This window comes from Hibiscus syriacus, unplaced genomic scaffold (genome assembly GCF_006381635.1).
Source record: "Hibiscus syriacus cultivar Baekdansim isolate YM2019G1 unplaced genomic scaffold, ASM638163v2 tig00112508_pilon, whole genome shotgun sequence".
Lineage (NCBI taxonomy): Eukaryota > Viridiplantae > Streptophyta > Magnoliopsida > Malvales > Malvaceae > Hibiscus > Hibiscus syriacus.
Genome location: NW_024063352.1, coordinates 919,357 through 935,293, shown reverse-complemented (window position 1 = coordinate 935,293; position 15,937 = coordinate 919,357). Strand labels below are relative to the sequence as shown.

The 15,937-nt window shown below is 38.3% G+C and overlaps 1 protein-coding gene across 2 annotated transcripts; it reads left to right on the top strand.

Moving 5' to 3' along the window:
- Positions 1-764: 764 nt before the first annotated feature.
- LOC120181098 (rhomboid-like protein 15) lies at positions 765-15,806 on the top strand. 2 transcript variants are annotated; one of them, XM_039186303.1, is made up of 13 exons: positions 776-882; positions 1,425-1,590; positions 2,170-2,473; positions 2,850-2,882; positions 2,970-3,061; positions 3,178-3,251; positions 5,933-6,027; positions 6,105-6,174; positions 14,016-14,185; positions 14,656-14,713; positions 14,814-14,873; positions 15,417-15,491; positions 15,569-15,806. In XM_039186303.1, exons 1-13 carry the CDS (start codon positions 859-861, stop codon positions 15,572-15,574), a joined length of 1,227 nt encoding a protein of 408 aa, XP_039042234.1. In that variant the 5' UTR covers positions 776-858; the 3' UTR covers positions 15,575-15,806. The 2 variants fall into 2 exon arrangements, with proteins under 2 accessions (XP_039042235.1, XP_039042234.1); XM_039186304.1 differs by lacking the exon at positions 14,814-14,873 and having other exon boundaries at positions 765-882.
- Positions 15,807-15,937: the final 131 nt, after the last annotated feature.

The window sequence follows — 15,937 nt, the reverse complement described above, 5'->3', positions numbered from 1 at the left end:
GAGAGAAAAAGAATGAAGGGGGAGACTACCCTCGTCCCTAAGCAGTCCCATATTCCCCCCTCCCCCCACTTTCCTCTCATCCACATTAAGTTTGATCCACCCTGGAAGAGAGGGACGCCAAGACACTATTGAATGAGGTGGAACCTGGTTCATGTGGCAGAGGTCTGCCCGAGTAATATATTCTAGGAAGTCACCCAATGTATACTGGGAGCCATGGAATTTAGCCAAGAACCAACATGCAACACGACACCAAATTAAAAACAACAGCAGAAGGAAATCCATCCGCTTATTGTTGAATTAAATTAATTGGCTAATAAATTAAATAATTTTTTAAAGAGATAAAATACATGTTTTATAGTATATTATAAAACCTAATATGTTAAATAAAATTATATTTAAATTAGTAATATTATTTTTCATACATATATTGTGATAATGTATTTTCAATTAATGAATCAAATTTATATATATTTTTGTTAGATAAATTATTTTTCGGGACTGATACTTTTGTATAAATAATAATAAATTATAGATATTTCAAAGTGAAATATAGAATTGTCAGAAATTAAAAAGAGAGAGAGGCCCGAGAGATTTGCCGTTTTCAGTGACATTATGTAATAAACAAAAACATCCAAACAGGCCCTTAAATCTGTGAGTTGAAAGTTACTAATACGGACTCGAATCACCCACCCAAGATCCGAGCCCGAATTTCAGAAGACTTGATCAATCTCGAACCTCGAAAGCTTCCCTATTTGCAACCAGTTTGGTGGTAGTTCCAAGAAGCTTATTGTTTGATTTTATTCGTCACGCAGAGTCATATTCCTTCCCGCTTGCTTTTTACGCCCAAAAGAAAAAAAAATGAGACCTAGCATTGTTTCAGAGGTAAGCTCCGATCCCCATTTCTTCCCTTTTCCGTCTCTCTTTCTAAGGTTTTCTTTGTTTCTATTTCTTAAATTATACATATTCCAGAAACGAAAAAGAATCTGGGGAAGTTCAACGAATCTCTGAAATTTCTTCAAGTTCCGTTGAATACACCTGACTGCACTTAATTATACTCATTGCAGTTGAGGTCGCCGCTATTCTTTCTGGTCCTTCGTTTCGATGCAGAAACAAAACATGGGCTTTAAATTTAAATGATAGATTGAAGTGACATTAAGTAGGTGAATAATTAACTTAAGCTGATATTTATAATTAGCTTCTTAGTCTTGTTTTCGTTTCTCTTTTCATTTGAAAGTATTAAAACCTAAGAAGGATTTGTTGTGAATTAACGGGGCTTAAAATTAGGCGTTTGCTTTAGAATGCTGGATTTGTTGGACTATTTATTGATTTTTTTTTTTTGGTTTATGTGATTAGTAAAAGTGAGCCTTTTCTTTTTAATTCCTTATATGAGGTGAATTTATAGTACTAATGATTTTGGCGCACAGGCAGGGCTGCAAACTAGGGCTGGACAATGGTGGGATAGTATTCCGTTCCTTACATCAGCTGTGGTTATTGTTTGCGGGGTTATTTACTTGATTTGCCTTTTGGTTGGACATGATACTTTTTATGAAATATGCTTCTTGCCAGAGGCCGTTGTATCACATTTTCAAGGTATATTCTTTTGATGTGATCCCTTTTTGGGGGTAGATAAATATATAGGGTGGCTCTTACATTTACAACCTTCTCTGTATATTGTGCTGAGGATATCATTTGATGTAGTATTTACTTCCAGTTTCCTTCTTCTGCATTTTGAACATCTGTGAGATGTAGAATCGTGCCAATTTAAAATTCTAGAATCAAGAGTACATTCTTTGGAACAACGTATTAGTTGGTCTTGACAATTTTATGTGTCCACTGGAAAGCTATGGCCACCGATTCCTTAAACCTATTTAATGCCATATTGTATTCCATGCCATGATCTAGATGAAGCTTGTTATTGTCTTGCTGAAATTGGTGTTTACCACCTACATGATGGGATGGGCCTAGAGGACCTCTATTAATTAGCATTGTTTTCAGCAGGCTTTTATAGGCTGCATATGCCTTAAATTCGAGAATGTGTGTTCCTATCTGAAACATTCACCGCAGCAATTCATTGACTACTTAAAGAATGAACGTGTTTCATTTGCTTTTTCTTTTATTCCGCAATATTTGATGTTTATAATCTCTTCTGAAAATTTATTCTTGTTGCAGTTTACAGGATATACACTTCCATTATTTTCCATGGTTCATTGTTACATGTTTTGTTCAACATCTTGGCTTTGGTTCCTTTGGGTTCCGAACTGGAGAGAATCATGGGATCTATTCGATTGCTATTCATGATAATTTTGCTAGCAACAAGCAATGCTATATTTCATCTCTTTATTGCTTTGGTGGTAGCCCATAATCCTATCCACCCTTACGACCATTTCATGAATGAGTGTGCAATAGGTTTCTCTGGAATCTTATTTTCTATGATCGTTATAGAGACAAGCCTGAGTGGAGTTCAGTCTAGGAGGTTAGTTTCTTCATGATATCATGTAACAAATTTTCTTGACTAGTTCTTTTATTCTGTGATTCTACCCTTAATTTTTAAATTAAAAAATTATTGGAAAATTATGTATTTATGTTGACTTTTCTCTGTACTATTAAGACATGTTAGTTTACATGCATACTAAGTGCAAGAGGCACATGCCTGAGGAGTTTATACCTGCATGCTGAGAATCTTGTTGCATTTACATGCAATGCACGATCAACTATGTCTATGATGCAGATGAATATCCAATACTTGTCTCTTGCGTCCTCAGAGTCTTGGTGCTAAAGTGTCATTTGTTTGGATCAATACAATGGTTGATGATTTTTTTGACTGATTCATGACTTTCTTTTCCTTACAGTGTGCTTGGTCTCTTTAATGTTCCTGCTAAATGGTAAATGCAGTTGCTTCTGTAATTTTTGGTATCTCCTATTTTCCTTTTATGTTCCGTGCTATCTATATAACAGAATATTTGTTTCAGGTATGCATTCATCTTATTGGTAGTATTCCAGTTGCTTATGGCGAATGTCTCATTACTTGGACACCTCTGTGGCATTTTGTCTGGCTTTGCATGTATGTCTTCTCATTTATTTTTGAAAAAATTGCCTTTCCATCATTGTACTTTTTGGAAATCATGTGATAAATTTGGTTGAAGCTTGGCAATTTTTAATGGTTGTCAACATTTTTAGATACCTATGGCTTATTCAACTTCCTCATTCCTGGACCATCCTTTTACGCTGCCATTGAGTCCTCATCATGGCTTGTAAGTATTCTGATGAAATGGCTGGTAATAACAATTGATATTTCTTTGCCATGCCATTTGAATTTCTTCTCTGCATGATCTTTTAGTCGGATTAGGATCTCGGTAATCCTATCTGACATCAAACGGCATGCTCTTCAACTCAGTGTTAAATTGGTATTATCAGGCAAATTGTCAAGTCGATATCATTATGCTAGGTGGGCAATTGCTTTGTATTATTAATAAGCTTGACAGATTTCCTTGGCACTTGATCTTGATTGAATATCTCTTTAAAAGTGAAAATTTGCATGTTTCTCCCACTTAGGGTTATTGATTTAATATAAAAAGCCTACAACTTTTAATTCTTTTACTACTTACTATTTGACACAGCGTCAGCCATGCATAAGAACTATTGTTAGAAACTTGCTAGTTTAGTTCTGTATTTTAGTTACCTTTTTATATTAGGGGAAATGCATCTAATGAGCTGACTAATGTGAGAATGTAGTTATAGATGTATGCATGTGCGATATCTGTCAAATAAGCCTTGAATTCGAATTCTTATACTCAAACCCTCTTCACCATTTAAATTGGTGGTCAAATGTCCAACCACTATTTTTCCTGGTCCTACAAAATCATTTGAAGCCATCCCGATAATAAAAAATATTTTGTGGCATGTTATGTTACCAAATAATGTGGGCTTTCTTCTCTTGGTTTTTTTTTTGATAAGAATTTCAGGCCTCGTTAAAAACCCCCTTCTTGATTAATGGAGCTTATATGAACTCCTTAATCAGCGGAAGGAGGAAAGAGTGCCTTAGGATTTTATTGAACCATAAAATTATATAAGATACAACCATCATACACCCAACCAACCAAATAAACTCGAAACAACCATAAAACATCCAAAATATAAATATGGAATCAGCCAATTCCTTCTTTAGCTAAGGCATCAGCCTCTAAATTGACTGTCCTATTAACCCATCTGACAACACCTTCTAAAACATTAAGCCTATGAACAATATCTTTAATAAAAAATGCATAAACATCAGGAACTAGATCCTCTTTCTTAATCCAGTCAACCGCAACTTTGCTGTCTCTTTCAATAATCAGACGACCATTCCTCTCGCGTGAATTCGCATAGAACATTAGACCCTTCTGAATAGCTTTTAATTCCATAAAAGTTGGAGGGCCCGGGCCAGCAGTTTCCTTGAAAGAACTTAAAGTCAAACCCGAGGAGTCCTTTAGAACACCTCCTATCCCACTCTTCTTCCAATCTCTTGTAGTAGCCGCATCAACATTTAACTTTACAAAACCTTGAGGAGGAGGAGACCAAGGAAATTTAGTTACAAGCCGATTAGGATAAAGAGAGCACAAATCCCCTAATGAAGGGTCTGAAACAAGAGAGTCCTTAGGAATAGACACCTCTTTATACTTAGCAAGGAACCAAGAAGCTAGTCTAAACCTTGCTAGGAAAAAATACTCAGCCAAATCCAACTTTCCCCCTTCAAACACAATAAGATTCCTAACTTTCCAAGTAGTCCAAATAACTGCCCCAGGAATAAAAGACCAAATTGTAGAGGTAGACTTCAAATCAGCCCAAGCAAGTAGGAAATTTTTCGCATTAACCTGCAAAACAGACTTAATCCTCCAGAAATTTGTTCCAAATCATCCACACCACCGAACACGTGAAAAACAAGTGCGAGGGAGACTCCACCTCCCTCTTACAAAGAGGGCACATAATGTCTACAATTCCTTGTATTCCCCTTTTAACAATTTCTGTCCTAACAACCAGCTTCCCTAACACCACCTGCCACATAAAGGACTCCACTCTAGGTGGAATCTGGCCCCTCCAAATAATCTTCTTCCAGAAATATACCTCTTCTGAATCCGAAAAGATGGCTGAACAAATCTTAGTGCCAGATTTAACAGTGTAAACCCCATCTCCAGTACCTTTCCAAATCACCCCATCACATAACTCCGTAGATAAAGAAACAGAGGAAATAGCGTTCATCAAGTTAACCCACTGTTCTACTTCCCAGTCGTTTAAGTTTCTTCTAAACTGCACATCCCAGCTCCAACCCGATCAGAAACTTGAATGTTTCTATTAATTTATTATTCTTTGTGTAATCAGAATGGGGTTCTAAGGGGCGTTTGATTTTGGAAAGTGATTGTATTATTGCCTTGGAATGGTTAAAAAATCCTGGCTTTTGTCCCGCCTCGTTCGAGTGATAGTGAAGGAAATTGTCTCTATTGTGTTGGATCATAATGTGATTTTAAGGCACATCCAGAGAAGTGCCAACTGGGAGGCAGATAAGCTAGCAAAATTAGGCATTGGTTAACTTGTTTCTCTCTTGTTTTGCGGGTTTGGTTTTGTAATTAGTTGTTTCTGTTTTTAGCTTGGTGTCGGTTCCTAGCTAGGTTCTTTCTCTTTTTTGTTGTACTGAATTTGCTTCTCTAATAAAATTTGAGGTACTCTTTTCCTCCTTCCAATGTTCTTTGTAATACTGTAATGTATTTCGACGGATATGAAGGGTTTTTTTAACGAGACCTCCCATTCTTATCAAAAAATTAATTTATTATCCTCGTTAGATGGTCTTATGCAACACCACTTAGATATTTACATAAATGTGATGATTGGAATATTTGTGCTTAATTTCCAGAAATATTTTTATGGTTAATAAATCTAAGGCTTTCCAAACCCTCTACAGGCAAGCTGTGTGAGGCGGCCCAAATTTATTTTATGCAGTGGTGGAAATCCTTCAGCCTACATCCCCACTTACACTGTACAAAATTCACCCTCCAGGTATATTTCTTTCCTTGTTCAAAGTCTGCTTTCATCCACTCTTGTGAGTTCATCAACTGATAATTTTTTTTAAACAGTGGACTATTTTCTGGAAACATCTGGAGAAACATGTCTTCCTGGATGCCACTGAAGGAGACATCTTATCAGGTTTTAATTCAATCCTCCTTGGATGATTTTTATATAGTTCTTTTTCTTGTACAAAAACTTCTGTGCACTATTATATTTTCATGCGGTGGCGCTTTTAAATTTTAATGCATACAGTGCCTGTCTTTTGCCTTGTAACCGACAGATTTAAGTCGTGATGAAAGGATTCTTCGTATTTTTCTATCATCGGTCTGAATCCCATGCATCTGTTGGAGTAAATGTCATTAAGCATTTATCATGATTTAATTTCATATTTTTTTTTTGGATAGGAGTGGAAGGCCTTCGTTAAAAACCCCCTTCTTGATTAATGGAGTTAAGAAGTAAGCTCCTTAATCAGCGGAAGGAGGAAAAGAGTGCCTTAGAAATTTTATTAATAATAAAGAATTACATAAAGATTTAACCACTACATCACATTACATCACATAAAACTTAAGGATTTATTCCCAATAAACCTTCTCGCTAGACCAGAAATTCCACTGACAAAACCTTACATTCAACCTAACCCTTTCTTTGCTAAGTTGTCTGCCTCCCCATTACTCGCCCTAGGAATCCACCTCACTGAATGTACCTTACCAAAGAGAAGAGTCAAAATCTGATAAACAATAGGTGAGTAAAAATCAGGAGCCAAAGTCGGGGATTGAACCCATTCCACTGCCGACTTACAATCACTCTCAACAATCAACCTCCCAACAGATTCCCATCGTGATGACAAAAAGATTTCAATGCCTCTTTTTATAGCCTTTAATTCAACTAATGGAGGAGTTCCTTGCCCTACCTTCTCTGAAAAAGTCAAAAGGGTGTAACAATCCCAATCTCTCAAATACCTCCAATACCTCCACCCGAGCCATCAAGCCTAGCAGCTCCATCAACATTCATCTTTAGAAAATCAACTGGGGGGGGGGGGAATCCACCGAAAGACGGGACAATTTTTAGCTTTGGATATAGAAAACCCATCTGCGAGGGAAGGATTACCAATCAGCAGATCCTCCTGTATATAAACCATAGGAAACTTTGCTAAAAACCATTTTGAAAGCTTGCATCTAACAGTAAAGAACAAAGACAGACTGTCAAGAGTAGATCCTTCAAACACCATTGCATTCCTAGCTTTCCAAATTGACCAGAAGATAACTCCCGGAATAAACTTCCAAATCGTCGATTTCCCCCTCAACTCACCCCAGGAACCAAGCAGAGCAGGAGGGTCTTGAGGAAGAAGTAATGAAAGATCCCAAAAACTAGCTATTTTATTCCACAATTCCCAAACAACATAGCAAGAGATAAATAAGTGCTGAACAGTTTCGTCCTGATTCTTGCAAAAAGGACACTTAATATCTTCCCCTAATGATACACCTCTCTTAACTAACTCTTCCTTAATTGACAGTTTCTGGTGAGCTAACTGCCAAAGAAAAGCTTCCACTCTAGGTGGTGCAAAACCCATCCAGACTCCTTTAAGCCACAAATCACAACTCCCAACCACATTACCAAAAGAATTTCTGCAGGATTTAACCGAAAACATTCCATCTCCACTAGCAGACCAAAATAGGAAGTCTTCCACCAAGTCTGACAGTTTGATATCCTTAAGTTTTGTCATCAAAGCCAACCACTGATCCAATTCCCAATCACTCAGGTTCCTTCTAGTTTGTACATTCCACTCCCAACCACTCGATCGATAGCTGCCAAACTCTACAACCATCCCCCCTTTATTAATGGAAAGCACATATATTCTAGGAAAAATGATTTTTAAAGGAACCTCATCTGCCCATACATCATTCCAAAAAGAAATTGATTTCCCATTTCCTATTTGCAACTTCACATTCGATCTAAGATATTCCCCTACCGAATCATTTTTTGTGAAATTATTTGCAATGCCTCTCAAGATCCAAGAAGATTGAGTGGAAGTAACCTTTCCAATAGACATAGTATTACAACTAACCCTTTGCTTGCTACACAACACAGATTTCCAAAGAGAATTTTTATCATTGGCAAATTTCCACACCCACTTACCTAATAAAGCCCGATTAGTGAGATTCAAATCTAGGACACCAAGTCCACCACAATTCAAATGCCTGCAGACCATATTCCAATTCACCCAATGAATCCTCCGCTTATCCTCCTTATCACCCCAAAGAAAGTTAGCCAATAAAGAATTTAGCTTCTTGCCAATTTTGCAAGGCATTTTAAAAAGAGATAAAAAGAAAATGGGTAGAGATGTTAGAACCGATTTCAAAAGTACTGTCCTACCAGCCAATGACAAACAAGAAGCTTTCCACCCAGCAAGTTTGGCCCAAGTATTCTGTCGGTAAAGAACCAACTGAACACCCACTTGTTCTGCCCAATCTGATAAAATTTCATCTTCCAAATTGATTCCAAACAGCTTACTCTTCACTAAATTAAGATGCAAACCTGCCATAATGCTAAAAATCCTCAACACCCTTTTAACATTAGAGGCTTGGCAAAAGATGATTAGGTCATCAATGAACTGTAGATGAGACAACCTAGTAGAATTTTCAGAATTCCCAATAACAAAACCATGAAATAAACCCCTTTCAACTGCTTTAGACAACATCAAGTGTAGCATCTCGCCTACAATGTTAAACAGTAAAGGAGATAGACTGCAGCCTTGTCTTAGACCTTTGTGCATAGGAAACTCCTCAGAAGGAGACCCATTGACAAGTATCGAAATTGAGGCTGTAGACAGACATTGAGTAATCCACGAGGACCATCTATATCCAAAACCCATCTCTGACATTGCTCTAAATAAAATAGGCCATTCTACAGAGTCGTATGCTCTACGAAAGTCAACTTTTAGAACAACCCCTTGCAACCCTGTTTTCTCCAATAATCAATTCCTTCTTTCGCGATGAAGGAGCAATCCAATAATTGTCTCCCCGGAATAAAAGCAAATTGGGATTGATTGATGATATCCCCAACACAACAACTCAACCTCTTAGATAACACTTTTGATATAATCTTGTATAGGCTACCTACAAGGCTGATTGGTCTGAAATCCTCCACACTTTCCGGATTAATCTTCTTCGGTATAAGCGTAATAAACGCATGATTAACCCCATGTTCCCATTTTCTACCAAAGTAAAAATCCTGGAAAAACTTCATTACATGGTCCTTTAAACTAGGCCAACATTTCTTGAAAAAACTCATGGTGAAGCCATCCGGGCCTGGTGCTTTAGAACTATCCGATGAAGCTATCGCTTACCATATTTCTTGTTCTGAAAACTGCTCCTCAAGATTTGAGGATTGAACCCCTGATAACTTAGCAAAATTCATATATAAGTCCTCGACTTCCAATGTTGTCTTAGAACTATAGGATTCCTTAAAATAATCCGCAATATGCATCTTAATTAATTGCGGATCTGACACTTCTGAATCGTTAATCTTCAAGCTAGAAATCTCGTTTCTTCTACTTCTGTTTAGTGCAGAAAGATGAAAAAATCGTGTATTTCTGTCCCCATCTTTCATCCATCTCACCCTTGATTTTTGAAACCATATGCTTTCTTCAATCCTATAAAGCTTCCAAAGATTCGATCTGAACTGCAGCAGCTGCTCCCAGTCCTGTTGAGAAAGATCATCAACTTGAGCCTTGAATTCAAGATCATTAATCTTCAATTCCAGATCTGCAATAGACCCATAAATCCCATTGAACTTTCTGCCCGACCAGCTTTTGATCAATTTTTTTGTTCCTTGTAGAAAACTGAATATACCCATTCTCTTTCTACTCCCCCTCAAATTATCCAAGGACGATTTAACCAATTCCTCAAAACCTTCTTCCTCTAAAAGATAATTGAAAAATCTGAATGGTTTGGGGCCACAGTCTACAGTTTTTCCCTCCAACGAAACGGGATTGTGGTCAGATAGAGACCTGGGTAATAGGCTTTGCACAACATTAGGAAAACTAATCAGAAAATTTTCAGAAATTAAAAACCTATCCAATCTGACCCAAGTAGAGGCTTCTCTATTATTACACCAGGTAAACCTTCCCCCGACCATAGGTAGATCGATTAAGTTTGTTTGACTCAGGAAATTTCTAAGTATATCTATAGAGAACTAGTTCTGAGACTTTCCCAACTTCTTTGCCGGATCAAGGTACACATTAAAATCACCCCCAATGCAAACTGACACTGTTTGAGCAGCTACAAAATTCAGCAGCTCCCTGAAGAAATCCTCCTTTTCAGAGTCAATACAAGGACCATAAACATTAATAATCACACATTCATCATTTGAATTCTTAAATTTTCCAAATATGGCTATAAATCTGCCACTTAATTGTTTGTTTGTAACTTCAAAATCCTTCTCATTCCACAACACCATTAATCCATATGCAGACCCCACTACTGGAACGAAAATCCAACCATTAAGAAGACTACCACCTATCTTTCTCCTAAGAGCCTGAGAACAATTTTCTAGCTTTGTTTCTTGAATTAGTACAATGCTTGGTTTATATTGCTTGACCATATTAGCTATGGCTCTTGATTTTTCCTTTTTACGAATACCCCTAATGTTACATGAAATAATCTTAATCTGTACCATGAAGACAAGTATGAAACCAAAACCTTAAAGCAAAGCTTGCAAAAGATCCCTATTCCCCCGGATCCACCCCTTCCCTACATTCAGCCAATCCCTCTTCCAGATTAATTATTTTTTCCAGGAAGGCCTTCTTCCCCTCTTTGAATGAGATACCCAGCATTTTACTAACTTCCCACGTAGCTAGAGCCTCTTCCAAAAATAGTGAGAATTTTGAAGAATACACAGTAGGGAGACTAGCCACATCCAGTGCTTCCCCAATCAAAATCCTTCTCGTTCTTCCATTGCCATTCCTTGCCACTGATCCAGATTAATTACCTGTTACAACTCCTTCAGCACCCCGAGAATGCTGTGACTGGTCTACTTTCGAATTGTGACTAGAACCACCTTCATCCTGATTCCCATTTGGTCTTCTCTCCGGGGTATTAGGAATAGGTAGATTACTCGTAATAGGATTGATTCTAGTCCTGTTGTGGTCATTCGACTCCGTAAGTTGCAATGTCCCATTTTCTCTGCTCGGATTAAACCACACCTTTCTTTCTCTAGATCTTCTATACACTTTAGAAATGGAACCTCTATTCCACCTTCCTATATACAAACTTCTAGACAAGTGATTGAAAGGACTCCAACTCCTTAAACCAATTGCAAGAGACTCCTTATTACATTATTTCCCCTGGATTCTGCCCATATGAAGCGGCAAAGCTTCCCGACCCTCCTCTGTTTCTTCTTCACTGCTAGCTTCTTTGTTCAGGATTGCCACATCGTCTGTAATTTCCTCATTTAACTTTTTGGAAGTTCCTCTACACATAGGCTGAATTCTGTCAATGACACCACCAGGATTCGAAACATACCCCAATTTGATTATATTACAGTAGGCCCAGAAGGTGAAAATTTAGAGTTGTTTGTGGTGGGCTCACTCAAGTCCACGGACTAGGCTTCATCATTTTCATTTAGAAAATCATTTCTTAACCCAAGACCCCGAAAATCCCCTTTAAATTTCAAAATTTCATCTGGTGAGTCTGACATCTTAGCACCACTAGTTTGACCTTCTACTTCTTGCAACAATAAATGCTCTCCCCCTTTGTCGCCTGACATAGTTCTACAGTTATCCCCTACCAACCATCTGTCTACTGTGTCCCTAGAATCCGCAGCTATCAAATCTGGATTACCAACTCTGTCTGAATGCCTATCTTCTTCCTCCTTTGATAATGCTTCGATACTGGGCACACCATCTCCGGCCACCGTAGAATTATTTGTTGCAAAGCTTCCCTGTTTGATACTAGCCGACCCCACATTAATTTTCACCTTAAAAGATCTCCCATACGAACCCAAAGTAACAGTTTCCTGTATGACAAACGGGCTGGCCACCTTCAGCAGAGCCCTTGCCACCGTCAAATCCTCCCTATTGACCGTCGACTCATGAATATACACCAAAAGTGGATCAAGCCCATTTTCTTTCCCCTGGATTTTGCCCATATGAAGCGGCAAAGCTTCCCGACCCTCCTCTGTTTCTTCTTCACTGCTAGCTTCTTTGTTCAGGATTGCCACATCGTCTGTAATTTCCTCATTTAACATTTTGGAAGTTCCTCTACACCTAGGTTGAATTCTATCAATGACACCACCAGGATTCGAAACATACCCCAATTTGATTATATTAACAGCAGGCCCAGAAGGTGAAAATTTAGAGTTGTTTGTGGTGGGTTCACTCAAGTCCACGGACTGGGCTTCATCATTTTCATTTAGAAAATCATTTCCTAACCCAAGACCCCGAAAATCCCCTTTAAATTTCAAAATTTCATCTGGTGAGTCTGACATCTTAGCACCACTAGTTTGACCTTCTACTTCCTGCAACAATAAATGCTCTCCCCCTTTGTCGCCTGACATAGTTCTAAAGTTATCCCCTACCAACCATCTGTCTACTGTGTCCCTAGAATCCGCAGCTATCAAATCTGGATTACCAACTCTGTCTGAATGCCTGTCTTCTTCCTCCTCTGATAATGCTTCGATACTGGGCACACCATCCCGGCCACCGTAGAATTATTTGCTGCAAAGCTTTCCTGTTTGATACTAGCCGACCCCACATTAATTTTCACCTTAAAAGATCTCCCATACGAACCCAAAGTAACAGTTTCCTGTATGTCAAACGGGCTGGCCACCTTCAGCAGATCCCTTGCCACCGTCAAATCCTCCCTATTGACCGTCGGCTCATGAATATACACCAAAAGTGGATCAAGCCCTTGCCACCTTCTTCGTTCATAAGTGGATCAAGCCAATCAAACCAAAAAGCCATTTCCTCCCTTCTACTCGACCTTGCTTTCTCTAATTCTTCCACCAAACCAAAAGTTAAGATACAATAATTCCATGTATAACCCCATTTAGCTCCCTTGACCATGATTCCATCACTAGCCAACCCCTTCACCACTAACTCCAAATCAAAATGGGTTTTGATAATTCCAGTCAATGATCTTTTAACCCAATCATACTCATCTAATGGGATAAGCATCTCCCACAAATTCCTCGGCCCTACTTCCTTTCCTGGATGACCCTCCTTAATCTCTTTACTCGCCTGGACTTCCCTTCGCTCATCTTAAGAGACTAGTGCATCCTTATACGATCTCTCATCCCTCAATCTACTGAACGACTCTGATCCGACTCCTCTTTTTGAAGTCACTCCCTTATTCAACTTATCTTCTTCCCTTCTGACATTACTATTATCAGCTTGCCTGAACCTCTTCTTCTGGTACTTAGCTACTCCAACTGAACTTTCTTTCCATCTATCCAAATACCATTCACATTTGCTACCGCCTTCTTCAACCCATCCTCCTTCGCAAACTGAACGAAAGCAAACGTATGGTTTCTATAGTTCTACTTCCTGGAGCTACTCGGAATGTAAACTCGTATAACTCTACCTTGTTGTTAAAAGATTTCCTTCACTGTTCTCCAAGTTACCCTATTACTCAGATAGTTGACAAACACCGTCCAATCCTCACCGGAGGACTGACCGCCTATGACACCCTCTCTCTCTCTTGCTTTCTCTCTGACACTCTCTCTCATTTCTTTACTTATTATGCTATTTCAAATCTGGCAATTCCTAGTTTTCAAGTGTTTTCTCGATGAAGATGATGGCAAATGTAATGCAACCTTTTTTTTAATGATTTCATTTCATATTGTAAGGCAACTTTGAAGAAAATGAAACCATGATCTTGTATTCGCAATTTAATTTTGTGCTATAACTTGAACTGTGGCACCCTTGAGCCGGTCTAAAGCCTGCTCAAAGATAAACTAATGTGATTTTCAACAACATGCAGTCAGCTCAAGAAGATTCCATATTTCCTGGGAGAGGCAGAACTATTGGTTCTGTTCAAAGTGCTGCCGTAAGTCCAGATTCAAACCTACAAGCTAGACTTTTGGATAATACTAGGCCCACTAGTCCAAATACTGCAGTGGTTGGTGCTGGGGGTAGGCTTTCAAATGAAAGGTATCAGGAAGTGTTTTTCTCACTCGTTTTCATTTCACTTACTGGTCTCAATTGGATTAGGTTAATACCTTTTCTTTCCTTTTTACTCTTTAGTTCGAAAGTTAGTCAATATCAATCTGGCTTATGCCATGCACTTCTGGTTTGGATACATAGTATCCATTCCTGGAACTTTAGTTGGTCTAGTTATAACTTTTATGATTTATTGGGTATTTTTTATTCCCCCAAAACCCATGGAGCATTCATTGTTGTTTATATTGACAATGAATCTTCTTCAGTTTGCATAAATTTATATTTAATATTTCATAGAAGTGTCCAATTCTGAAGTTTATTGCAAGTGAATCTTACCCTACATCTTTGGGGCTCGGTCTTGATTTTACTTTTTAACCCACTGCTGTTGGATTTAATCAAGATTGTCATTTACCTTTTTCTATATGATTGAAAGGTCATTCATGTTCTTGTTTATCTTTCAGGCAGTCACAAGTGAATGATGTAGTTGCAGCTGGTGCTGGAGGTTATCCGCTTCCTCAGGTTTGTTTCTCTTGTGTAAGAATCTTTCTTACTTCTGTTTATAGTTTGTTTCAAGGTTAATAAGGTCTGTAATCCTTCGTCTGCTTTTCATGTCTACCAGATGCCTCAGGTTGCTTCTGAGGAACAAATCCAGAAACTCGTTTCGATGGGTTTTGAAAGGGTAACTGCTAGATCCCCTCCATTTTGCATTTTTTTATAACTTACTATTAGATGTTTGTTTCTCCAATGTATACGTACTCTATGATGTTCTTCTTGCACGGCTTCTGTTGCCAACAAAATTTGTGCAGCCATCCATATGCTGCTTTTTTGTGAGGAACATAGTTTTGTAATTCAGTAATTATGTGATGTCTCATATGCTATGACCCTTGCATATAAAAAAATTAAGGTGGTGGTTGCCAGTTACGCCTATGTTAATCGAACTTGATTGTGATTATCGGATCCTGGTATGCATCCGGCACAGGTATGCTCAATTTTTTGTAGAAGTTTCTTTCTCCATGTATTTGGAAGTTTTGGTCATAGTACATACGAATGTGGTGGATATTCATCGGATATGGATATGCATGCTAGACATGGGTAGTTTAGTAAAGAGGCGGGGTAATGTAGGTTGCAAGCATAAGTTAATGCTCATTGTCACACAGACAAAACGCATCATCATATCTGTGCACAAACTTGGGTTTGAATATGGAATCGGTATTTGTTTCAGACACAAGTAGAAGTTGCAATAGCAGCTGCCGACGGAGATCTTAATGTGGCTGTGGAAATTCTTATGAGCCAGCAGGTACATTACATTACATACTTTGAAAGCCCTGATGTTATTGGTCTTTTCTTCCTCATTGTGGTGTGATTTTGTTACAGGACTGAGCTGCAAAATGGAACCCCCTTTGAGTCATAAACAACCACCGTCCATGCCATGGAGAGCTTGATTTCTTGAGCGGGTTAGTGCTTCCACCTGAATGGATGTGCATATTGTGAGTGATTTATGGTCAAATGGCTAGTGTGTATAGTATTTCCAACAACCGAGGAAAGAAACATTATGAACTGGAACTACTGCTTTCTGCAATACATGAACTTGGTGAAACCATTTTGTTCTAGATTTATTTTTCTATTTGCGAGAGAAATTAACCATAGCATCCCTTTATAACTGTTTAATCTTAAAAATTCCGATGAATAAAACTTGCGTTTAAAAGTGGGATGTTTTTTGTTAAATGAAATGAACAAAACAAT

What these genes read in the sequence shown, in the direction of transcription:
- LOC120181098 (XM_039186303.1), top strand. Translation starts at nt 859, where the DNA reads ATGAGACCTAGCATTGTTTCAGAG. An exon ending in CATTTTGTCTGGCTTTGCAT is followed by an intron (nt 3,062 to 3,177) that starts GTATGTCTTCTC and finishes CAACATTTTTAG; the next exon opens with ATACCTATGGCTTATTCAAC. An exon ending in TTGAGTCCTCATCATGGCTT is followed by an intron (nt 3,252 to 5,932) that starts GTAAGTATTCTG and finishes AACCCTCTACAG; the next exon opens with GCAAGCTGTGTGAGGCGGCC.